At 42.3% G+C, this 27,304-nt stretch overlaps 1 protein-coding gene across 3 annotated transcripts; it reads right to left on the reverse strand.

The window, feature by feature from the left end:
- Positions 1-2,847: 2,847 nt before the first annotated feature.
- On the reverse strand, positions 2,848-25,610 carry gpr160 (G protein-coupled receptor 160). Of its 3 annotated transcripts, none has more exons than XM_073038965.1 (3): positions 25,492-25,610; positions 24,717-24,794; positions 2,848-4,138 (listed from the first exon to the last, which is right to left on the reverse strand). In XM_073038965.1, exon 3 carries the CDS (start codon positions 4,032-4,034, stop codon positions 3,099-3,101), a length of 936 nt encoding a protein of 311 aa, XP_072895066.1. In that variant the 5' UTR covers positions 4,035-4,138; positions 24,717-24,794; positions 25,492-25,610; the 3' UTR covers positions 2,848-3,098. The 3 variants fall into 3 exon arrangements, with proteins under 3 accessions (XP_072895066.1, XP_072895065.1, XP_072895067.1); XM_073038964.1 differs by having other exon boundaries at positions 24,633-24,794; XM_073038966.1 differs by lacking the exons at positions 24,717-24,794; positions 25,492-25,610 and adding an exon at positions 19,911-20,063.
- Between the last annotated feature and the right edge of the window lie 1,694 nt (positions 25,611-27,304).

Below are 27,304 nucleotides of genomic sequence, written 5' to 3' on the forward strand. Positions count from 1 at the left end.
TGGGCCTCTTATTTAAGAAAAATAATGTACTGGCATTAGAGACTGTCTAATGGAGGTCGTGAGAATGATTCCAGGACTGAAATGGTTAATATGAGGAGCAGTTGATGGCTCTGGGCCTGTACTTGTTGGAATTTAAAAAGAATGAGTGAGAAAATCTTTGAAACCTATGGAATATTGAAAGGCTTGGATAGAATGGATGTGGAGAGGATGTTTCATATAGTGGGGCAGTCTAGGACCAGAAGGCACAGCCTCAGAATAGAAGGACATCCATTTAGGACTTTGTGATATGGTGCAACTCAAACTACCTGCGTCTCAATATCACCAAGACCAAGGAGATGGTGGTGGACTTTAGGAGATCTAGGCCTCATATGGAGCCAGTGATCATTAATGGAGAATGTGTGGAGCAGGTTAAGACCTACAAGTATCTGGGAGTACAGTTAGACGAGAAGCTAGACTGGACTGCCAACACAGATGCCTTGTGCAGGAAGGCACAGAGTCGACTGTACTTCCTTAGAAGGTTGGCGTCATTCAATGTCTGTAGTGAGATGCTGAAGATGTTCTTTAGGTCAGTTGTGGAGAGCGCCCTCTTCTTTGTGGTGGCATGTTGGGGAGGAAGCATTAAGAAGAGGGACGCCTCACGTCTTAATAAGCTGGTAAGGAAGGCGGGCTCTGTCGTGGGCAAAGTACTGGAGAGTTTAACATCGGTAGCTGAGCGAAGGGCGCTGAGTAGGCTACGGTCAATTATGGATAACTCTGAACATCCTCTACATAGCACCATCCAGAGACAGAGAAGCAGTTTCAGTGACAGGTTACTATCGATGCAATGCTCCTCAGACAGGATGAAGAGGTCAATACTCCCCAATGCCATTAGGCTTTACAATTCTACCGCCAGGACTTAAGAACTTTTTAAAAGCTATTATTAATGCTTTTTGAGATAGTGATTTAGATGCATATCATTTTTTTACTGAGTTAAGTATTGTATGTAATTAGGTTTGCTACAACAAGTGTATGGGACATTGGAAAAAAGTTGAATTTCCCCATGGGGATGAATAAAGTATCTATCTGTCTATCTAGAACAGAGATAATGAGGAATTTCAATATCTATGTGTAGTGAATTCATTGCAATAGACAGCTGTGGAGGCAGAGTCATTGGGTATATTTGAAGTGGAGTTCAATATGTTTTTGATTAATCAGCATCAAGGGTTATGGAGAGAAGACAGAAGAATCAGGTTGAGAGGGATAATAAATTACCCATGATGGAATAGCAGAACAGTCTCAGTGGGTTGAATGGCCAATTCTACTCCTATTTCTTGTGGTCTTATGGATTTATGGACACTCTATACTTCTATCTCAGTAAAACAGCCAGCATAATCATGGACATTTTCTCTTTTCACTTCTCCCATCAGGTCGAAGATACAGAAACCTGAAACCATGCACCACGTGGCTCAATGACAGCTTCTACCCCACTGTTATTAAACTCTTAAACAGTGCTCTTGTCTGATTAATGGACTCATGGCTTCGGAATTTACCTTATGATCTTGCACTTTATCATTTATGTGCACTGCACTCTCTTGGTAGCTTTTACACTTTATTCTGCATTGTCATTGTTTTACCTTATTCTAGCTCAACATACTGTGTAATGATCTGATCTGTATGAACAGTGTGCAAGACAAGCTTTTCACTGTAGCTCAGTACATGTGACAATAATGTACTTCTCTCACAGAAGTCTCAAAGTTTCACACAGAGCTACAGGATAACGGGCCAGTCATTAAAATTTTGAGTCAGAGTCATAGAACGTTACAGCACAGAATCAGACCCTTTGGCCCATCTAGTCCATGGTAAACTATTGTGCTGCCTACTTCCATCAACCTTCACTTCCTGAGCAGTGCATACCCCTCCCATCCACGTACCTATCCAAATTTCTCTTAAGTGTTGAAATCAAACTTACGTCTGCCATTTTTGCTGGCAGCTCATTCCACACTCTCATCACCCTCTGAGTGAAGAGGCTCCCACTCATGTTCTCCTTAAACATTTCACCTTTCACCCTTAACCCATGATCCCTAGTTCTAATTTAACCCAAGATATGTAGAAATTTTTTCAAAGATTCAAATTATTTTGTTATCACAGTGTATGCAGTATACAACCCTGAAACCAGTCTTCCCCCCAGACAGTCACGAGTCAAAGAACCATGGAACAAACCCAATAAAAAATATCAAACATCAAACCCCCCCTCCCCCACATGCAAAAAAATTGTGCAAACTGCAAAAAAAAGTGACAATTACAGAATACAAAACACGGAATCAAAAGGTATATTTCAGTTCAGTTCAGAGGGTATTGAATTTTCAGGGTTCCCTACTCCTGATGGTGTTGAGGACAGTTAATTAAGGTGGAGATGACACTGGAATTTGGACTCCACTGATTTCTCAGATTTGATGCACTCTCTCGGGTCCCAACCCCACTGTTCCACCTATTGCCCACCCAGCTCCTGGTTTTAATTCTTCCACGTTTCCTCCTGTCTTACCCAACTGCCCTCGACAAACTGCCAACCAGCTGCAGCCTTTTATTTCAAAGTATTATTGCAAATGGTGGTCACATGCCCCCAGAAAATAATCCCAGTAACTGAGCACAAATCATTTTAAAATTTATTTATTTATTAAATTTTAAAGTTTTAAGGTCCCACAGTCCAAAGATATACCAGTTGGTAGGTTAATTGGTCATTGTAAATTGTCTCATGATTAGGTTAGGATAAATCAGGCGATTGCTGGGCTGTGAGGCTTGAAGGGCCAGAAGGGCCTCTTCGGCTTCCTCAATAAATAAATCAATTTAATTAAAATGCCACCTAAATGATATCTTGGAAATTACAGATAGAAACAATGACAAACTGATTAGCATCCTTAGGGAAAAAATTGGTAGCTGCACAATGAGAGATTTAATAAAATTCAATTTAATGATTCAACTCATACATAATTTTTAGATAATTCAGACTGATGATTGTCAAATGTTCTTCTGCAGTTGTGAGGCTGGAAAATGAGGAACAATCAATAACTGATCACTGCAATGACATTTGTTCAGGCCGTTAGAATCTTGTTGTCATGGACCTAGTTCTCATTGCACACAAAGGGAACTTCCTGAAGCTTACAGCAATCCCAGTGGCAGAAGCCATCAGGGATCAAAGAAACAACATCAGGGGGGATGTCCTTGTGTTTCAGCCAGTAGACAGTGCCAATGAGGAAGCTGTTTAGGAAGCAAAGCCAAGGAACATTCAAGTCAATATAGGCTGGAAGTGGCGCCCAAATCAAAACAATAGCCAACTGAAGCAGAATAAATGGCATCCAGGTCAGGGAAAAGCAAAGGATGATGTTGGCCAGAACCTGTTTCTTGCTTGGCTGAGGCTGTAGCTGGGCAGCTGGATTGGTGCTCCACAACACTATTTCTTTTAAATAAGAGTCCACATGCAAGGATCTGACAAGGGATGTCAGGTCAGACCAGCAATAAATTGAGACCAGGACAAAGATTATAAGGATCAAGACAGACAGAAGTAGGCTCTGGTTACTGAAAGGAATATCACATTGGTACAATAGGGTGTCTAATGTCACTTTCCATGCCACATGGACCTTGTAGTCAATACAAACACAGACTATGGCTCCAATCCATAATAAGAACACAGTGAAGAGGTATGTGAAAGTCCGGGATTCATTTAAGGATTTGGAGAGATTGCGCAAGTTCACAAAATAGTCAAGACCGGCTAGGAGACAGATTGGAACATGCAAGACACGGTAGATATCTGAGAAGAACTGCAGGAGCAGGCAGATCTGATTTTGAACTCCGATTATGATGTAGTTATTCAGAAATGAAGTCATCACCACGCTTGTGAACAAAGCCAAGTCCATCAGGGATAAGGAGATACAGAAATAGCCAATTAGACTCTGGAGCACCTTTCGATTTACACTTAAAATGAGCCAGTTGAGGACAACCTTCACAAATAAAATGACCAGCAGGATCATCCTAGCATCAAAGGTTTGCAATAAATACATTCTGCAGCCAACTTTTATACAGTTGTTGCCATAAACATCTATTTTCGCGATCTCTCTCCAGGATCAATTCAAAAGGGATCTACTCCCCACTGTAGTCAGAACTTCTGGAAGTTAAAAGAAAAACAAAGAAAGTTAGTCCTTCAGATTTTAAAGTTCCATGATCAAGAAAATTTCTCACCAAAAACCACAAGACCATAAGACATGGGAGCAGAATCAAGCCATTTAGCCCATCATCTGGCCCGCCATTTCATCACAGATGATCCATTTCCCTCTTAAACCCATTGTCATGCCTTCTCCCCATAATCTTTCATGCCTGACTAATCACGAACTGATCAATCTCTGCCTTAAATGTACCCAGTGACCTCGACTCCACAGCCACCTGTGTCAATGAATTCCACAGACTTACCATCCTCAGATGAAAGAAAATCCTCATCTGTTCCAAATGGACATCCTTCTATTTTGAGGTGCACTCACTAGTCCTAGACCCCCCCCCCACCACCACAGAAAACATTCTCTTTACATCCACTCTATCTCAGCCTTTCAACATCCAACTGTTTTCTATTAGATCTTTCCTCATTTTTCTAAATTCCAGCAACTACAGTCCCTGAGCTTTTAAATCACTGCTCAAATGATAACCCTTTCATACCCTGAATCATCCTTGTGAACCTCCTCTGAAACTTCTCCAAAGTCGGCACATCCTTTCAAAAATAAGGGGCCCAAAACTGCTCAAATACTCCAAGTGAGACCTTGTGCCTTCAGTATTACATTCTTGCTTTTATATTCTCGTCCTCTTGAAATGAATGCTAACATTGCATTCGTCTTCCTCCCCACCAATTCAACCTGCAAATGAACCTTTAGGGAATCCTGTACGAGGACTTCCATATCCCCTTGCACCTCTTTTCAAATTATACTGTTATGTCCAATCCCTTTCCTCCCACTCTTTGCCTCCTGCCAATCAGTCAATGCTCTATCCATGCTAGTGTCTTTCCTTTAATTCCCTGGGCTCTTATCTTGTTTAGCAGCCTCATGTGTGGCACCCTGTCAAGGACTTCTGAAAATCCAAGTGCACAATATCCACCAATTCTCCTTTGTCTATCCTATCTGTGGTTCCTCAAGGTTGTTACAGCTGGGGTGGTAATGGGGACAAGCTCCCACTACCTATTAAATGCTCCCAATGGTGTGCACCTCAAATAGCCTCTGACAACCAAGTCCAGCTCCTGGCCTTCATGTGTGGCTTGGCTACTAAGCCTGGTGGAACCACGTCTACTGACAGGAGAAAGGGCAAATGCAGGTTCTGGTGCCTTAAAACCCAGTCACTTTGGGCAGATGGGGCCCATTATCTGTAGTTGGTAGCTCATCTAAGAGAAGGAAGACTCTGATCTCAAACCTCCGCTGCCTTGCGGCTATACCCGCTCATGGGGAAGATTCAGGAGTAAATCTGAGTATTTAGTAAATGTACCTTTGGCAGCAATTACAGCTTTGAGTCTGTGTGGATAGGTCTCTATCAGCTTTGTTCATCTGAACACTAATTTTTCCCCATTCTTCTTTACAATACTGATAAAGCTGTCAGATTGCGTGGGGATTGTGAGTGAACAGCTCTTTTCAAGTCCTGCCACAAATTCTTGAATGGATTGAGGTCTGGACTCTGAGATAGTCACTCCAGGACATCATCTTTGTTGTTTTAAACCATTCCTGTATAGCTTTGGCTTTATGCTTGGGGTTATTTTCTTGCTGAAAAATAATCTCTCCCAAGTCACAGTTCCCTTGCAGGCTGCATCAGGCTTTTCTCCAGGATTTCCCTGTATTTTGCTGCATTCATTTTACCTTCTACCTTCACAAGCCTTCCAGGGCCGGCTGCAGTGAAGCATCCCCACAGCACGATGTAGCCACCACCATGCTTCACGGTACGGATGGTGCATTTTTGATGATGTGTGGTGTTTGACTTGCGCCGAAAATGCGAATTTTATTTTCATCAGACCATAGAACCTTCTTCCAGCTGACTTCTACAAGTATGTGAAAAGCAAGAGGATAAGATAAGATTTGGAAAGCATCAAGTTGGATAATTCTCCGGGAACGGATGAGATGTACCCCAGGCTACTGTATGAGGGAGGATATTGCTGAGCCTCTGGCAATTACCTTTGCATTATCAATGGGGATGGGAGAGGTTCCGGAGGATTGGAAGGTTGCAGATGTTGTTTCTTTATTCAAGAAAGGAAGTAGAGATAGCTCAGGAAATTATAGACCAGTGAGTCTTACTTCAGTGGTTGGTAAGTTGATGGAAAAGATCCTGAGAGGCAGGATTTATGAACATTTGGAGAGGCATAATATGATTAGGAATAGTCAGCATGGCTTTGTCAAAGGCAGATCGTGCCTTACAAGTCTGTTTGAATTTTTTGAGGATGTGACTAAACACATTGATGAAGGAAGAGCAGTAGATGTAGTGCATATGGATTTCAGCAAGGCAGTTGATAAGGTAACCCATGCAAGGCTTATTGAGAAAGTAAGGATGCATGTGATCCAAGGGGACCTTGCTTTGTGGATCTAGAATTGGCTTGCACACAGAAGGCAAAGAGTGGCTGTAGACAGGTCATATTCTGCATGGAAGTCGTCGCCAGCGGTGTGCCTCAGGGATCTGTTTACGCAGAGAGTTGTGAGTGCATGGCGTGGCAATGGTATTGGAGGCAGATACGATAGAGTCTTTTAAGAGACTCCTGGATAGGTACATGGAGTTTAGAAAAATAGAGGGCTATGGGCAATCCTAGGTAATTCTAAAGTACATGTTCGGCACAGCGTTGTGGGCCAAAGGGCCTGTATTGTGCTGTAGGTTTTCTATGTTTCAGTGTCTTCCACATACTTTCTGGGAAACTCGAGCTGAGATTTCATTGAGTTTTTATTTCAACAGCGGCTTTCTCTTTGGCCCTCCCTCATAAAGCTACAATTGTTGAGCACCTGGGCAACAGTTATTGTATGTGCATTCTCTCCCATCTCAGCCACTGAAGCTTGTTACTTCTCCAGAGTTATCACAGGTCTCTTGGTGTCCTTCCTCACTAGTCCCCTTCTTCCATGATCACTCAATTTTTGAGGATGGCCTGTCATAGGCAGATTTACAGCTTTTGCATATTTTTTCCATTTCTTGATGATTGACTTATCTGTACTCCAAATGATATTCAGTGACTCGGAAATTTTCTTGTATCCATCTCCTGACTTGTGCTTTTCAGTAATCTTTTTGCAGAGTTGCTTGGAGTATTTTCATGGTGTAGTTTTTGTGTGGCTACCGATTCATCAGCAGTTGGACTTTCCAGGTACACGTGTATTTCTTCTGCAATCTATTGAAACACCTTGACTGCATATAGGTCTCCAAAAACAGATCTTCATTTAACTAATTGTGATTTCTAAAACCAATTGGCTGCACCAGTGACGATTTGGTGTGTCATATTAAAGGGGGTGAATACTTATGCAATCAATTATTTTGTTTTTATATTTGTATTTAATTTACTGCTTTCACTTTGACAAAGTCTTTTTCTGTTGATCAATGTAAAAAAAAGCCAAATTAAATCCACTGTGATTCAATACTGTAAAACAGTATAGGTTGAAAACCTCTGGGGGGGAGAGAGAGTGTGGGGTGAATACTTTTTATAGGAACTGCATCAATTTTAGACCTTTCAGTTTCCCCAAGTACCATCTCCCTAGTAATAGTAACTTCACTCACTTCTGCCACTTGATGCTCTTGAACTTCTGCCATACTACCAGAGTCTTCCACAGTGAAGACTTGCGCAAAATGCTTATTCAGATCATCTGCCACTTCCTTGTTCCCCATACTATCTTACCAGCATCATTTTCGGGATACTTTTGCCTCTCTTTTACTCTTTATATATCTAAAAAACTTTTGGTATTATTTTTGATATTAATGGCTAGCTTGCCTTTATATTTTACCTGTTCCCCCCCCCCCCCCATGTTTTTTTTTGTTTTTCCTGTTGGTTTTTAAAAAATTACCGATCTCTAACTTCCCACTATTTTTTGCTCTATTATATGCCCTCTCTGGTTTTATGTTGGTTTTGACTTCCCTTGTCAGCCACAGTTGTGTCACCCTGCCTTTAGAATACTTTTTCGGGATGTACAGTCCCTATCCTGTGCTTTCTGAATTGCTCCCAGAAACTCCAGATTGCTGTTTTGCGGTCATCCCTGCTAGTCTCCCCTTCCAATCAATTTTGGTTAGCTCCTCTCTCATACCTCTGCAATTCCCTTTACTCCACTGTAATACTGATACATCTGACTTTAGCTTCTCCTGCTCTGATTACAGGGTGAATTCTATCATATTATGATCATTCTTACCTTAGGGTCCCATTACCTTAAGCTCCCTAATCATATCCAGTTTATTACACAACACCCAATCCGGAATTGTGGATCCCCTAGTGGGCTCAACCACAAGCTGCTCAAAAAAGCCATCTTGGAGGCATTCCACAAATTCTCTCTTGGGGTCTAGCATCAACTAAATTTTCCAAATCCATCTCCACATTGAAATCCCCAATGACTAATGTAACATTGCCTTTTTGACATGCTTTTATTATCTCCTGTTGTAATTTGTAGGCCACATTGTGGCAACTGTTCAGAAGCCTGTAAATAATTCCCATCACGGCCTTCTTACCCTTGCAATAGCTTAACTTTAATTTTACATCTCCCAATCCTATGTCACCTCTTCCTAAATATGTATACTTATTTATAATTAAGGTATGTATATTTTAACATACAGTACCTTGAGATTAATTTTCTTGCTGGCATTTCAGGAAAAAAGTGCAATAGAATGTTACTGAACTATTATAGTTGTAAACTAAGATTGTTTGGCCCATTGAATCTATGCCAACCAAAGCCAGCAGAGGGACCTTCATGTGCTCATCCAAGTCCTGTTTAATTGTGGTAACAGCTTCACTCTCCCACACTTTTTCTGGAACTGAGTTCTAGAGCCCCACAACTGAGTATAAACTCAAGAGATTCTGCAGATGCTGGAAATCCGCAGTAACACACACAAATTCCGGAGGAAGTCAGCAGGCCAGTCAGTGTCTATGGAGGTCAATGTTTCAGGGAGATTCCTGATGAAGGGTCATCATTATCATCATTATTATGTGCCGTATTGCATGTCGGCGATCACTGTCTCATAACAATGCTTGTTCTTGGGGAATATTTCTACAGAAGTGATTTTGCCATTGCCTTCTTCTTGTGATATACATCAGCTGCTCATACAACCATCCACCACCTACTCCCATGGCTTCACATGACCCTGATCAGGGGTGGGGGGGGGAGGGGTGCTAAGCAAGTTCTACACCTTGCCCAAGGGTGACCTGCAGGTGAATGGAGAGAAGGAGCCTCACACCTCCTTAGGTAGTGATGTATCTCCATCTCACCACTCAAGGGAAGGAAATGTGTCAGCCCGAAATGTTGAGTGTTTATTCCCCTCCATTGAGGCTGCCTGACCTGCTGAGTTCCTGCAGCATTTTGTTTTACTCTCAACTCACCCAGCTAATACTTTTCCCTATTTACTTAAAGAGGTTACTTGTATTGGTTGAAGGTGAGGAGGAAAGATTTAAGAGAAGCCTGAGGGGTAATTTCTTCACACAAGGGGTGGGACATCCATGGAATGAGCTTCCAGAGGAAGTGGTAGAGGGAGGTATGATAGTGTCATTAAGAAGCACTTGGTACATAAAATTCTGCACCTGAATAAGGTCACTCCTCATTCACTTGGTAAATGGATAGTTTGAGACGGCAAATAGGACTATTTTAGATGGGCATCTTGGATGAGCTGGGGTGAATCTATGACTTGAAATCTATGGGCAATTATTGATTTCTCATCTCAGGGAAATGGCTTTCTCACTTATCTATTAATTTTATTTTCTTCACTTTTTTCAGAGATACAGTGCACAACAGACCCTTTCAGCACTATGAGACAGTCTGCACACCCACCTCTCTTACTTAACCCTAGCCTAATCTCTGGATAATTTGCAATGACCAATTAACCTACTAACCAGTACGTCTTTTGGACTGTGCGAGGAAACCAGAGCACCCAGAGGAAACCCACATGTTCATGGTAAAGGCATACAAACTTTTTACAGTCGGGTTAGGAATAGAACCCCAGGCTGTTGTAGTGTCGTGCTAACTGTTACGCTACCATCAACAGTAGGGCATCCACTACCAGGCTACCATATCAAGTTCAATCCTGATCTCCGGTGCTGCCTATGTGGAGTTTACATGTTCTTTCCTGTGACTGCATGAGTTTCCTCTCACATCCCAAAGACATGCGGACTGGTAGGTCAGTTGGCAGCTGTAGACTGCCTCTTGCTGGTTGGTGAGGGGTGGGATCCAGTGAAAATTGACGGGAATGTGGAATGAATTTTTAAGAACGGGATTAATGCAAGAAGGTGGTTGATGAACAATGGCCAAAGGGCCAGTCTCTGTGCTGTATCCCTCTATATTTCTCTGAGTTGGAACTTCAAAACTGGTCCACCCTCAATACAATCATGAACATGACAATGTTCCAGATAAAAGGTAACAATAAACTGCTGTCCTGGGACATGTCTGTGGGTGGCGGTGTTACTACATCTGTGTTGTGGAGGCTCTAGAACCTTAACATAGGGTTCTTGTCGTAAACAGCTTGCACAATGTATTAACTCATGATTTCCCCAAGCAGCTGAGCGCCAAAAATGCACATCTGTAGGGGACAATCTGTGCACCACAAGATCTCACAGAATACAAGAACAAGAGATTCTGTGGATGCTGGAAGCCTTGAGTAATACACACAAAATCAATTTATCTCATTTCCAGTTATTTTTTCCACTTCCCTTCTCTCTTTTTCTTTTTCCTATTCTGACTCCCCTTCTGCCTGCTCCTACTCTCTCTTACCCCTTCCCCTTTCTCTTCTCACCTGCTCATCACCCCCCTCTGGTGCCTTTCCTCCTTCCCTTTGTTCTATGTCCTCTCTTATCAGATTCCTCCTTCTTCAGCTCCATTATCTGTTCCACCTGTCACCTCACAACTTCTTGCTTCATTTCCCTTCCCCCATCTACCCACCTTCTCCCTCACCAGATTCACCTATCATCTGCCAGCTTGTACTCCTTCCCCTATCCCCACCTCAAGTTCTGTCTCGTGCACCCTTCCAGTCCAGCCCAAGTGAAGGGTCTTGGCCCAAAACGTTAACCATTCATTCCTCTCCATAGATGCTGCCTGACTTGCTGAGTTCCTTGAACATTTTGAGTGTGTTGCTGAAGATTCCAAAAGGGACAGTTCATTGAAAGCAGCACAGCAGGCAGACAGGCTGGTGAAGACGACAATTAGCACACTGCTCCCTCAGAATCTGAATTTGAGTTCATCAGTTTGGCTAGTGCTAGTTGGAACATGGGAGTTGTACAAGTCATTGGTGAGGCTGCACTTTGTGTACCGCGTAGAGTTTTTAGTTGTCCTGTTCAAATTTCAAAGTTCAAAGTAAACTTATTATCAAAGTACATATATGTCACCAAGAACAACCATAAGATTCATTTTCTTGTGGGCATACTCAATAAATCCATTGAATAATAACCAGAACAGAATCAATGAAAGACCACAACAACTTGCGTGTTCAACCAGTGTGGAAAAGACAATAAACTGTGCAAATACAAAAAGGAAGGAATAATAAATAAGCAATAAATATCAATATGAGATGAAACATCCTTGAAAATGAGTCTATTGGTTGTGGGAACATATCAATGATGGGGCAAGTGAAGTTGAGTGAAGATATCCCCTTTGGTTCAAGACCCTGATGGTTGAAAGGTAGTAACTGTCCCTGAACCTGGTGGCGTGAGCCCTGAGGCTCCTATACCTTCTTCCTGATAGCAGCAGTGAGAAGGGAGCATGTCTGGGTGGTGGGGGTCCCTGATGATTGATGCTGCTTTCCTGCGACACTGTTTCATGTAGATGTACTCAATGGTAGGGAGACCTTTACTAGAACAAGACTGGGACATATCCATTACTTTTTCTAGGATTTTCCACGCAAGGGTATTGGTGTTTCCAGACCAAGCTGATGCAGCCAGTCAATATAATCTCCACCACACATCTACAGAACTTTGTCAAAGTTTTAGATGTCATGCCTGTTACGGGAAAGACACAGTTAAACTGGAAAGAGTGCAGAGAAGACTTACAGGGATGTTGCTTGGACTAGAGGGCCTGAGAGAGACTTGCTTTCTCTCTGCAGTATAGGGAGAGATTGGCCCGGCTTGTTTTTTTATTGCTTAGAATGTAGGAGAATGAGGGGTGATGTGACCCTAAGGAAATGTTTAAAATTATGAGAATCATGGATAAGGTGGATGGTAGGGGAGGCCAAAGTAGGGCATATAGATTCGGGGAGAGAGGGAAAAGGTTTAAAAGGGAGGTGAGGGCCAACTTATTCACACAGAGGTGGTGAGTATATGGAACAAGCTGTTGGAGGAAGTGGTTGAAGCAAATACAATACTATCATTTAAGAAGCACTTGGTACATGGAGGGGAAGAGATATTAGCTGATTGCAGAAAATTGACTCTGGTTAGCAGCAACTGGTGGGGCCAAAGGGCCTGCATCTTGAGCTATATTCTTCTATGACTTGATGATTCTAAGGAGAGCAACAGCTTCTGTCCTTCTCCTCAGTGAAGTTGGTTGAGATTAGGGAAAACTTTGAAGGAATGGCTTTGGGGATCTACTCAGGCAGATGGGGACTTTAGGTTCAGCATCTCAGCTAAGGGACAGGATGGCTGGAAAGATCCCTTCCATTACCTTCAGGAAAAGGAGAGTAGTATGGCACATTATCCAAGGAAACGAGGTGGTGAGGAGCTGTTCCACCAGCTCCAGGTACCTACCACTGCCAGAAGCTTGAGGTGTCTGCAGTAGTCCCAAGAAATGTTTCAAACTGAGTGAACAGTGTGGTTTCCATGGAGATGGACAATTGTTCTTTCAGAAACCCATCACTAGTATAAATATTTGCTGAACTGCATCCAGTACAATCAAAATCAATTGGCACTTGGAAAGTCCAAGCAAATATAAGTAATAACAATTAGGGTTTTGTTAAATGTCACCATTCCCAACTGTGCACAGTTGATCCAAATAAATTACAATTGACCTCTGACCTATGACATCATGTAATAAGTCTCAAAATCTCAGTCTTATTGAACAAAGCATTGAACATTCCGGGGAGGAAATTTTCAAACAACTGATCTTATTTTGACTTAAATTAGAAAGTATATCATTATACTTTCAAAAACATTTCATCCAATTTTCCGGTGAGCAGACATTTTAATAAATATGGAGTGCTGTTGCAATGCTGATGATACAATCTGAAGTATGAGGAAACATTGACTAGGTTAGGATTTTATTCCCCAGAGCGTAGGAGAATGAGGGGAGATATGATACAGGTATACAAATTATGAAGGGTATAGGTGGTGTATATGCAAGCAAGCTTTTATTGCAGACATTGGGTAAAATTATCTAGAGATTATAGGTTAAGGGAGAAATACACTCCTGTATATATGCATATATGTTAGTGTTCTTCTACACTGTAGCCCATCCACTTCAAGGTTTAACATGTGCATTCAGAGATGCTCCTCTGCACACCACTATTGTAATGCATCATTATTTGAGCCACAGTTGCCTTCCAATCAGCTGAGCAAGTCTGGCCATTCTCCTCTGATCTCTCTCATTAGCAAGGCATTTTAACCCGCAGTATGTGGCTCACTAGATGCTTTTTGTTTTTCACACCATTCTCTGTAAACTCTAGAGACATGCGTGAAAATCCCAGGAGATCGGCAGTTTCTGAGATACTCAACTGACCCTGACTAGCACCAATAATCATTCCAAGTCAAAGTCATTTAGATTACATTTCTTCCAAATCTGGTGGTTAGATGGAACAACTGAACCTCTTGACCATATCTACATGTTTTTATGGGACAGAGTTTAACCCCATTACTGCTGTTGACCACTAACATTTATTTTCAAACCACAGAAGGGTGTTCCACTAATAGCATCAGCACAGACCAGAGGATAGTCTCAGAATAGAGGGGAGTCCTTTTAGAACAGAAATGAGGAGGAATTTCTTTAGCCAGAGGCTGCTGAATCTTTGGAATTTGTTACACAGGCAGCTGTGGAGGCCAAGTCTTTATGTATATTTAGACCATGAAGCCGTACGACACAGGAGCAAAATTAGGCCATTTGGCCTATCGAGTCTGCTCAATCATGGCTCCCCCCTCAGCCCCATATCCCAGCCTTCTTCCCATAACCTTTGATACCATGTCCAATCAAGAACCTGTCAAGCTCTGCCTCAAGTATAACCAATGACCTGGCTTTCACAGCTGCCTGTGACAACAGATTCCACAAATTCACCACCCTCTGGCTAAAGAAATTTCTCCACATCTGTTTTAAATGGACGCCCCCTCTATCCTGAGGCCGTGCCTCTTGTCCTAGACTCCTCCCACCCTGTGATACTTCCTTTCCACATCTACTCTGTCTAGGGCTTTCAGCATTTGGAACGTTTCAACGAGATCCCCCTTCATCCTTCTGAATTCCGGCTAGTACAGACCCAGAGCTATCAAATATTCCTCACATGATAACTTGTTCATTCTGGAATCATCCTTCTGAACCTCCTCTGAACCCTCTCCAATGCCAGTACACCTTTATTTAGATGAGGAACCCAAAAACTAATCACAATACTCAATGTGAGGCCTCACCAGTGCCTTATAAATCCTTAGCATCACATCCCTGCTCTTGTATTTTAGAACTCTTGAAATTAATGTTAACATTGCATTTGCCTTTCTCACCACTGTCTCTACCTGCAAGTTAACCTTTAGGGTGTTCCACACAAGGACATTGTCCAGCATTGTATTTCATTTGCCACTCTCTTGTTCATTCTCTTAATCTACAGCCTTTCTGTTTCTTCAACACTACCTGTCTCTCCACCAATCTTCGTATCATCTGCAAACTTGGCAACACAGCCATCTATTCAAAGCAATCATCGATATACAGCATAAAATGAAGTGGTCCCGACACTGACCCCTACAGAACACCACTACCTACTGCCGGCCAACCAGACAAGGATCCTTTTATTCCCACTTGCTGCCTCCTACTAATCAGCCAATGTTGTAATCATGGCAGTAACTTTCCTGTAATTCCATGGGCTCTTAATCCTTATTTGTGGCACCTTGTCAGAAGTGTTCTGAAAGTCCAAATATACAACATCCACTTTATCTATCCTACGTGTTATCTCCTCAAAAAATTCCAACAGGCTCATCAGGCAGGATTTTCCCTGAAGGAAACCATGCTGACTTTGTACTACCTTGTCCTGTGTCACCAAGTACTGTGCTCCAAAACTTCATCCTTAACAATTGACTCCAACATCTTCCAACCAGAGGTCAAGCTAAGTGGTCTACAATTTCCTTTTTGCTACGTTCCTCCTTCCTTAAAGAGTGAAGTGACATTTTCAATTTTCCAGTCCTCTGGCATTATTTCAGAATCCAAAGATTTTTGAGAGATCATTACTAATGCCTCCACAATCTCTAGGATGCATAGTTCATCTGTTCTGGTTGACTTTTATGTACCCTTAGGTCTTTCAACTTTTTGAGCACCTTCTCCCTTGTAATAGTAACTGCATTCACTTCTCTTCCCGCACACTGTTCAACATCTAGCACACTGCTAATGTCTTCCACAGTGCAAAATACTCATTTAGTTCACCCGTGATCTCCTTGTCCTCCATTATTATTTCTCCTGCCTCATTTTCTTGCAGTCCTATACCCACTCTCATCTCTTTTTTAAAACATACTTGAAAATGCTTTTACCATCCACTTTGATATTGCTTCCGAGCTTGCTTTCACATTTCATCTTTTCCCTCCTAATGTTTCTTTTAGTTGCCACTGTAGGTTTTTAAAAGCTTCCCAATCCTATCTTCCCGCTAATTTTTGCTTTGTTTTAGGAATACATCTATCCTGCACCTTCCTCATTTTTCTCAGAAATTCAAGCCATTGCTTTTCTGCTGTCATCCCTGCCAGCATCTCCTTCCAATTTACTTTGGCCAACTCCTCTCTCATACTACTGTAATTTCCTTTATTCCACTGAAATACTGCTACATCAGACTTTCTCCCCATCAAATTTCAAGTTGATCTCAATCATATTGTGATCACTGGCTCCTAAGGGTTCTTTTACCTCAAGCTCTCTAATCACTCCTGGTTTATTACAAAACACCCAATCCAGTAGTAGGCGGCTCAATGACAAACTGCTCTAAAAAGCCATCTTGTAGGCATTCAACAAACTCACTCTCGAGATCCATTACCAATTTGATTTTCCCAATTGACCTGTACGTTAAAATCTCCCATGACTATCATAACATTGACCTTTTGACACACCTTTTCTATTTTCTGTGGTAATATGTGATCCACATCCCAGCCACTGTTGGGAGGTCTGAATAGAACTTGCAGTTTCTAACTCAACTCTCAAGGATTGAACATCTTCCAATCCCATGTCACATCTTTCTACTGATCTGATGAAATTCTTTACCAGCAGAGCCTTGCCACCCCCTCTGCCTACCTTCCTATCCCTCTGATACATTGTGTATCCTTTTATATTCAGCTCCTAACTACAACCATCCTTCAGCCACGATTCAGAGAGAAGAGTTAGCTACAACATACCTGATGATCTGTAATAGTGCAACAAGTTTGTGCCCACCTTGTGTCTTATACTCCGTACACTGAGATATAACACGTTGAGACTGTATCCTTAATGCACTGATACTCACCCTGCTGGCTGCAATTAAGTCCTGTCATCTGCCTGCCCTTCCTGACAGTCTGACTGCAGACTGTTTGCTTTTTTACCATCTATCCTTTCCCGATTCCCTTCACTCTGGTTCCCAACTCCCTGCCAAATTAGTTTAAATCCTCCCCAACAGCTCAGGTAGAGTTTAAGGCAGAGTTTGATAGATTATTGATTGATCAGGGCATGAAGTGATTCGGGGAGAAGGCAGGAGAATGGGGCCAAGAAGAAAAGTGGATCGGCCATGATTAAATGGTGGAGCAGACTCGTTGGGCCAAATGGCTTTATTCTCCTCCTCTATCTTTTGGTTTTATGGTCTTAGAGAATGCAGAGATGGACTCTGTTTCTTGGGGTTACAATGACAGATCAAATTCAAGGGGATATCTAATCATGGAAATGCTGATCGATTGTCCCGTTTACCCTGGAAAAAGGAAATACAGCATGTGAAAAGTTTACAAACAAGGACCCTCCTCTTGACATATTCTCCTGAATACAAATCAGAAGTTTCCCTATTATGGCAGGAATGATCCAAAGGGAAACCAGAAAAGACCCCACCCCACTGTCTCAGGCCTATGTGGCAAGACAAAATGGCTGGAACATTCTCCCATATTTACCGGCGCTGGGATGAACTTGCCCTTGATGGGGGTTGCCTCATGCAGGTATTGTGAGTTGCTCTGCCATACAAGCTAGAGCTGAAGTGTTGGAGGAGCTATATGCTACACATCTAGGTGTGGCCATTCTGTATTGAGTTGGCGTTTATAGCTAAGCAAGGAGGAGTATAGTTTATTTAATATTTCAGTAATATTGCAAATATATTATTTGATTAAAAATTCTTTGTTGTTCACATAATTAATTGAAGGTTATATCTAAGAATATACGAATGGCATGCGCCATCATGTCATACATATTTGCCTGCCTTAAGTCAAAGAAACTAACCATACTCAAGTTATTCCCAGCTTCATGCTTTCTTTTAATTAGTTTTATGCTTTGAAGTTCCAAACCACAAGACTATGTCTTATGGTTTTATGATCCTAATACTGGCCATTTCCCTCTCCACCTCAGACCCGAAGCAGGGTATCAATCCTCTCCGTCCAGCACAGATGCTGCTCGGCCTACTGGAATCCTGTCGGGAGGCTCTAGTGTGGTTGGGAGAGCTTTTGAGAGGAAGTCCGGGGAAATCGATGGACCATTGGGATTACTCAGATGTTTATAAACATCCTTTATAAACCATATAACAATTACAGCACAGAAACAGGCCATCTCATCCCTTCTAGTTATGAAACAAGAAATTAAGATCTGATGGAATCACAAAGAGTACACAGGTCACGTCCTCATTTTGGGGGATCTCCTGGTTAACTTGCTCCTGGGCCTGACAACGCTGGCCATTCATGACTCTGGCAGCAGACAGTTGAGGGTTTTGCCCGAGTATCTGCCAGGGTTACGGCTGTCCCTGAAGATGTCAGAGGTGGGTTTTTTCACACAGAGAATAGTAAGTGCCCGGTATGCACTGCCAGGGGTGGCAGTAGAGGCAGATATATTACGGACATTTAAGAGACCCTAAACAAGCACATGGTGTGAAAGATAAATGGAGTTGTATGGGCAATGTCAGATTGAATTTAGAGGAGGTTAAACGGTCAGCCCAACATCATGGGCGGAAGGGCCTGTACTGTTCTATGTTGTTAATATAAACAGATTAACCAAACACTGTTATTCAAAAAACAAAGTTTATTCCAGTACACCGGGTTTCAGGCAAATAACCTGTCAAAAGAATGAATAGGCAAGGAACTCTATTCCATGGTCAGTTAACCATGTACATTACTCTATGTAAACTGGAATGTACAAAGTAAAGCCATTACACCTCATTGACCTCAAAGTCCCAGCTGGAGATTTTCAGGAAGCAACTAAGAAGGCTGATGCGAACAAGGTATTAGACATTGTCTATACGGTCTTTAGTAAGGCACTTGACAAAGCCCTGCACAAAGACAAGAGATTCTACAGATGCTGGAAATCCAGAGTAACATATACAAAATGCAGGAGGAACTCAGCAGGTCAGTCAGCATCTAAGGAGAGGAATAAATAGTCGACCTTTTGGGCCGAGACCCTACATCAGGACTGGGAAAAAATAGGGGATGGGAGGATAGCAGCAGAGATCAGAGAGGGAGCAGTGTGAAAGGGTTTAACTGAACTCCCACCAAAGAGAAAGTTTAAACTTCTTCAGGCTAGGCATACCTCCAAGATGCTTCACGGTAACACATAAAATGCTGGAGGAAGTCAGCAAGTCAGGCAGCATCTACGAAAGGAAATAAACAGTCAATGTGGGTCCGGCATGGTAGCTAGTCCTGAATATTAAGGCACAATGGATCCAAGGCGAGTTGGATAATTAATGCAAAGGTGGTTTGTTGATTGGAGGCAGAGAGAAAGGATACTTCTCTGACTTTGAATCTGTAAGTCCCCTGTTTCTCCAAGTTCAAGTTTATTGACATAGATCATACCTCCAAATGAAACAATGTTCCTCCAGACCTAGGTATGGAACACGATACATATAACTCACATACACAACACATAAAGTAACATTCCCACAAAAATATATTCCAGAAGACTGGCAACAGTATACAGTATGATGCTATTGACACTTCATACGCGATGAGACCTGGGTCATGGTGAGGAGTTCAGTAGGTTCACGCCTGGGGGAAGAAGCTGATCCCAAAATCCTTGCTCTAATACTACAGTACCTCCTACCTGATGGTAGGGGGTCAAAGAGATTGCTGGATGGATGGGAGGGATCCTTGACAATGTTAAGTGCATTGTACTTGCACAATGCAATACTTATGAGGATAATTATTTAAAGAATAAGAAAAGTTGTTGCTTGTGATGTTCTGCTGAACATTGTGGGCATACTATGTTAGCACCAGAATCTGTGACGATACTTGCACGCTGCCCACAGCACATCCTCAGTTAATACAAACAATACATTTCACTTTCTAATGATAATTAAATAACTAAATCTGAAACATCATACATTTTGCGATTGCACATATGACCTTCCTCCTGAATTTTCTTCAATACAGAGACTTGAAATGGCAAATTACCAACCTTGCAGGATGTGGTGATCTCTCAGCTGTGTCCTGCCAGACAAGTGTGTGATTCCACAGGAGGTGATTAAATCTCCCGTAGAGCACACTCTGTGTTTGTTATGGCTTTAAAAAAAACTGTTTGTCCTCTACCACAGGGCTGCAAACTCCCTACACTATTGATCTGATATGAAAGCAACAAGCAAGTCACAAGATGTATTGGGAGTTTTTAAAATGGGTTTTCATGAGTCAATTGGTTGTAAATTGGATCATTCCAATTAGCAGCTGCATTGCTAAAAGCATTATCACTAGCCAATCACAGAAATAGAGACTTCTCTAATAGACAAGCAGCTGCAGATGCTGGAGCCTGGAGCACAAACAATCTGCTCGAGAAACTCAATGGGTCAACTTTAAGCATTGCAATCCTGCATCGGTACTGAGAGTGGGTAGACAGCTGCAGAATATAAATCCTCATCGCTGCTCACCGGCAGTGTAATCATGTCATGGTAAGCTCTTCATCCACGAGGGTTAAGTATGACAAAGAGAGCACAATAGCACCTCTGCTTCCTTAGATATCTGCAGAGATTTGGCATGACATCAAAAACTTTGACAAAATACTATAGATGTGTAGTGGAGGGAGTAATGACTGGCTGCATCACAGCCTCATACCAATGCCAAATGGAGGATTCTAAAAGCACAGCGGATTCAGCCCTGTACATCATGACAAGGCCCTCCCAAATATTGAGCACATCTACATGCTGTCATAGGAAAGCAGCATCCATCATCAAAGATCCTCACCACCCAGGCCGTGCTCTTTTCTCACTGCTGCCATCTGGTAGAAGGTACAAGAGTGTCAAGACTCGCACCATCAAGTTCAAGAACAGTTACTACTCCTCAATAATCAGCCTCTTGAACAAAATGGGATAACTACACTTATCTATTGAGATGTTCCCACAGCCAATGCTCTCACTTTAAGGTCTCCTTATCTTGTTATTTCATGCACTTGTTATTCATTGCTATTTATTTACAGTTGCATTTGCACAGTTTGTTGTCATCCATGCTCTTCTTGATCTTTCACTGATCCTGTTATAGTCACTATTCTATTGATTTGCTGAGTATGCCCACAGGAGAAAGAATCTCAGAGTTGTATGTGGTGACATACATGTACTCTGATAATAAAACTTACTTTGAATCTTTGAAACTTTTAACATAAGCTGCTTTTTTTTGGGGTTAAAAGTAAATACATCCTCTGAAAAGGGTCTGAGATTTAAAATGGTTAGCAAGAGGAAAATGTTAACAGTGAAACATCAAAGTTCAAATGTATCATCAAAATATGCATACCATTTACAATCTTGAGATTCATCTTCTTGCAGTCAGCCACAAAACAAAATAAACACTATGGAACTCACAAAAAGCTACACACAACAAAAACCACCACATATCCAAAAGAAGACAAATCGCACAGTTAAAAAAGGGTAAATAAATAACATGTGGAACATGAACTGCGGAGTTCCTGAAGGTGATTCCATGGCTGCGGAGCCCGTTCAGCATTGGCCCACAGGCCAACCCAGCAGTGCAGGATCCAAGACTCTTGCCCCTCTTGCCCAGTGAGAATAGAGAGAGACCAGTCATATCCAGGCAGACAGCACTGAACACCTGCTCATCTTCTACTCTCAGCCTCGACGATTCTAATCTCGCTTGACCCTATAATCTGCGTGTTGAAATGGAGCTGAGCATTGGTTTGTCTTCTACTGTCAGGCTTTGCCGCACTGCCCACTCCCAGCAATGGCTGCCCCAATGTACCAGCGCTCCTGAAAATATTACTTGCTGAATCTCCCAGGATACTGCAAGAACACCAGTTCATTTAGATGACTCAAAAGTACATCCCTTAAAGGAAAATTGCAGTTTGTGGACTGCAGTGATCACAGTTCAGAAGTACATCTACTAGAGTATCTAGTAGGTTTGCGAGCTGCCTGCAAAATGTCACCATTAGTTACCAGTGCCATCCTGGAGACAACGTTGAACACGATGAAATCAAAGATCAGCAGTGTGTCCATGTTGATAAGTCCAGTGCCATACAATTAACATCATTGAAGCTATGATGATTTCAACTCTGTTTGTGAGATCTTGCTCTGTGTGGGTTGAATTACTTCAGTTATAGTGACCAACCTGGATGAGAAGTTAGCAGCTACACTTAAAACACACCAGGCAAAGTTTAACTATGTGATCAATGCCAAATTATACACTCAGTGGCCACTTTATTAGGTACACCTGTATGCAAATTTATTAGTGCAAATATCTAATCTGCCAATCATGTAGCTGCAATTCAGTGTATAAAAGCATGCAGTATGGTCAGGAAATTCAGTTGTTGTTCAGACCAACCATCAAAATGGGGAAGAAATGTGATCTAAGTGACTTTGACCATAGAATGATTGTTGGTGTTAGTTGGGGTGATTTGAGTATTTCAGCAACTACTGATCTCTTGGGATTTTCACCCACAACAGTCTCCAGAGTTTACAGTGCATGGTGTGAAAGACAAAAGAAAACATCCAGCGAGCTGCAGTTCTGTGGCCGAAAATATCTTGTTAATGAGCAAGGTCAGAGGAGAATGGCCAGACTTGTTCAAGCTGACTGGAAGGCAACAGTAACTCAAACAAAAATGCATTGCACCAGTGGTGTGCAGAAGAGCATCTCTGAATGCACAACATGTCTAACCTTGAAGTGGATGGGCTACAGCAGCAGAAGACCATGAACACACACCCAGTAGCCACTAAATTAGGTACAGGAGGTATCTAATAAAGTTGGCCACTGAGTCTAGAACAGAAAACAGTACAGTGGAGGAGCAGGCCTTTCAAATTATGGTGCCTATGCCATATATTTTGCCACATTAAACTAAATGCCTTCTGTCTGTACTTGGTCCATATCCCTCCATTCCCCATGTAATCATGTATCTCAGTGAAAGCCTCTTAAACACCACTGTCGTAGCTGCTTCCACCACTACCCCTCGCATCCTGCAGAAAGCAATGTCAGGGTTGGATGTGGTGACATGTTTACTTTGAAATTTGATCATCCCATTCCAGGCACCTATAACTGTGGAAAAAAAATCACACTCCATGCACTTCCCTTAAACTCTTCTCCTCCCACCTTAAGCGCACGCCCTCTACTATTTGACATTTCTACCCTAGGTATAAAGACTCCGACTGTCTAAGCTATCTGTGGATCAAATTGTTCATTCATTACATGCCATGTCGTATGACATGGGCAATCATGGTCTTTTCATGACCATGATTGCTCCTGGCACATTTTTCTACAGAAGTGGTCTTCCATTGCCATCTTTTGGGCAGTGTCTTTACAAGCCGGGTGATCTCAGCCATTATCAATACTCTTCACAGATTGTCTGCCTGACATCAGTATTTGCAAAATTAGGACTTGTGATATACACCAGCTGCTCATACAGTCATCCACCACCTACTCCCATGGCTTCACATGACTCTGATTGGAGGTAGAGGAGGGGGTTAAGCAGGCGCTACACCTTGCCCCAGGCTAGCAGAGGGAAAATGTGCCTTAAACCTCCTTGGATAGAGATGCCTCTCCACCCCACCACCCTGGTTGATCTAATAATGTCATAAATTTCTATCTAGTCCCTCAGCCTTTGACACTCCAGAAAAAAACGACTCAAATTTGTTCAACCTCTGCATATAGCATATGTCGTCTAACTGAGACAAAGAACTGTTGAATCTGTTCTGCACCCTCTCCAAAGCTTCCATACCCTGACATTTAATGAGGAGAATGAGGGACAGTACGCATTATCACACTCCTTCTGGATCCTGTGTAACCTGCCAAGAAGCTACCTGAACACAAAAACGTTTCATAAACACTCGGCAACACGACAGTGTAGTGGTTAGCATAATGCTGTTACAGCCCAGCAACCCCGGTTCAGTTCCCATGTCATCTGTAAGGAGTTTGTACATTCTCCCCATGACGACGTGAGCTTCCTCCAGGTGCTCTGGTTTCCTCCCGCATTCCAAAGACATATGGGTAGTGGTCATTCGAATCGAGTAAGATATTTTCCTAAGGGGTTGTCTATTGGTGGGTTGTAGGATCCACATATTCTGGGTTAGTAGTTTAATTAGTCACATGGGTGTAATTAGGCAGTGTGGGCTCGTTGGGCCGGAAAAGCCTGTTACTGCGTAGGATCTCCAGATAAATAAAAATAAAACCTATTCTCTTCCATCATCTCGCTCACTCCCAGACCTTCAAGCCCACCAATTCTTCACAGTGTCTCCCAATCCACAGAGAGAAGACAGAAGCAGGACCCCAATGACTGCCTACGATTGAGAGTTGTGATCAAACTGGGATATCAATAGTTAAATCCTCTCCTCCACCTGAAGGGCTCCTGCTGTTTAGTGGGTTAAACGCATTTCTTGGCACAAATACAAAAGACTGAATGGCATTCTTTGCTGTGATCTACCTCGCTTCAAATTCTTTGGCTTCAGTCCCTTGCCAAACAATACTCATTATCAGCAAATATAGGGTTACATTGAAATTCTAAACTATACTTCGTCCTTGGGGAAATTAACCTTTTGTTGCTTTAGCTGTAGCACATCAGAATTACAGCACTTTCAGCTTCCTCATATGTAAGTTGGTGTTTAGGTTTGGATTCAGATTTATTTATCACATGTACATCGAAACAGACTGTGAAATACTGTACATCATTTGCATTGACAATCATAGTTAATCTTACCACAGTAGGTTACTTTCTCAATACTACGTCAGTACTCTCAGTTTCTTTCTCATTGTTGATTAAGGTTAGGTTCATTGTACATACACAAGAAAGTCTGCAGATGCTGGAAGTCCAAAGCAACACTCGCAAAACACTGGAGGAACTCAGCAGGTCAGGCCGCATCTATGGAAAAGAGTAAACAGTTGATGTTTTGGGCTGAATACAAGATGTTATTTAGTGGTTTAGAACCATAGGATCAGACAGCCCACAAATTGGCCCTCTAGATCCACCTCATATATGCTGAGACTGTGATAGTTATCTTCATTAATCCTACTTGCCTGCATTGGGCTCCTATCCCTCTACACCAACCTTTTTTATGCCATGGACTGCTACCATTAACTGAGGCATCCATGGACCCCTGGTTGGGATCCACTGTCCTACACCATTCCCATCCATGTGCCAATGCCCTTCAGACACTTAATATAATTTATTCTGATTGGAAGTAACTGAGCTGCAAGACTCAGACAAACATCATTGAAACAAATCATTGCTCCATCTCATCATAGAGCGTCTTAGCAGAGAAACAAGCCTTTCGGCCCACCAAGCCAATGCCGGCCCTTAAGCGCCCAGTTTTACGCACAAAGCTACTGTAGTATTTGTAAAAAAATCTTCTGACACTCACGTTGGTTGTCTCAAATATTCAACAGTCACCTGTACATGAGGGGCAATTTACAGAAGGCAACTTATATAGCACTCTGAATATTTTTGGGATGTGGGGAGCCAGGTCACTGGCACTTCGAGGAAGCAGCTCTACCAGCCGAGCTAATGGTATCACGCCAATGAAAAGGAATGTCTTAATTAAGGTTTAAGCATCTCTTACTGTACTTAAGAGTGTTCCGTCCTGGTTCGTTGTTCCCGTCCTGTAAGCAGAAGCTCTCTTTCCAAAAGTCCACCTCTCGCTGCCACATGCAGGTATCGATTCAATGGGACAGGAAGAGGTGAGGGCAATGTGGGAGGAAGAAGAAGAACTAGAAAAGAGGGATGGAGAGGACCTTATGTACTTACTCCCTTGTCCTTTCACTCCGCCCATTTCAAACTAAGCCAGTGCCCCAGGCTAGGGGTGCGACTGACAACTCAAACATTCTCCAGTTTGCTATAAGAGAAATAATATACTGTACCACATTATTTGTAATTGCTTTACTTGTGTGACTGGTTTCCAAGGTTAAGCAATTCCTTCCCCAACTCTCTTTGTAAATTAGAATATAAATAAACTCAGTGGCCGCTTTGTTAGGTACACCTGTTCAACCTGCTTGTTAATACAAATATCGGATCAGCCAATCATGTGGCAGCAACTCAATGCACATAAACAGGCAGATATACGAGGGGTGATTGATATGTTCGTGGCCCAAGGTAGAAGGAGTCAATTTTAGAAAACCTAGCATATTTATTTTTCAACATAGTCCCCTCCTACATTTACACACATAGTCCAGCAGTCGTGGAGCATATGGATCTTGGACCTCCAGAAAGTGTCCACAGATGGGTGATTGATAAGTTTGTGGCCTAAGGTAGAAGGAGATGTGTTATACAGGTCTTGTTACATGCACATGCAGTTCAACTCTTTGAGTGATTATGCAGCAAGTTTGAAGTTAATAACTCATCAGGGGTGGTTGATAAGTTCGTGGTCTAAGGTAAAACATAGAAACATAGAAAATAGGTGCAGGAGTAGGCCATTCAGCCCTTCGAGCCTGCACCGCCATTCAGTATGATCACGGCTGATCATCCAACTCAGAACCCTGTACCTGCTTTCTCTCCATACCCCCTGATCCCTTTAGCTACAAGGGCCATATATACAAATATCGATAAGTTTGTGTAGAAGGACACAAACTTATCGATCACCCCTGCTGTGGACACTTTCTGAAGGTCCAAGATCCATATGCTCCATAACCGCTGGACTAAGTGCATAAATGTAGGAGGGGACCATGTTGAATAATAAATGTGCCAGGTTTTCTAAAATTGACTCCTTCTACCTTAGGCCACAAACTTATCAATCACCCCCCCACCCCCGTAGTCAAGAGGTTCTGTTGTTGTTCAGACCAAACATCAGAATAAGAAAGAAATGTAATTGAGATTACTTTAACCATGTAATGATTGTTGGTGCCAGATGGGGTGGTTTGGGTGTCTCAGAAACTGCTGAACTTGTGGGATCATCACACACAAGAGTCTCTAGAGTTTACAGAGAATGGTGAGAAATACAAAAATATTCATTGCTTGGAAGTTCTGTGAGAAAAATGCCTTGTTAATGAGAGAGGTCAGTGGAGAATGGACAGACTGGTTTAAGCTGACAGGAAAGTGACAGTAACTCAAATAACCGCGCGTTACAACAGTGATGTGCAGAGAGCATCTCTGAGCTCACACCATGTGAAACCTTGAAGTGGATGGACTACAGCAGCAGACGACCACAAACCACAGCAGGTATCTAATAAAGCAGCCATTGAATGTGTACACTTTACCTATTCAGAAATGCACCATCCACTTAACAGTGAATCAAAACACTTCCATTTAGAGATTGCCTTCTGTGGTTTCAAGGAACCTCAAACATTCCAGTACTCACTTCAATAAAAAATATCCATTTCAGAGACACGAAAGATTCTGAAGATCAAGATGAAGAGCAAGACTGTTTAATCTGATTTCTG

This window comes from Hemitrygon akajei, chromosome 3 (genome assembly GCF_048418815.1).
Source record: "Hemitrygon akajei chromosome 3, sHemAka1.3, whole genome shotgun sequence".
Classification (NCBI taxonomy): domain Eukaryota; kingdom Metazoa; phylum Chordata; class Chondrichthyes; order Myliobatiformes; family Dasyatidae; genus Hemitrygon; species Hemitrygon akajei.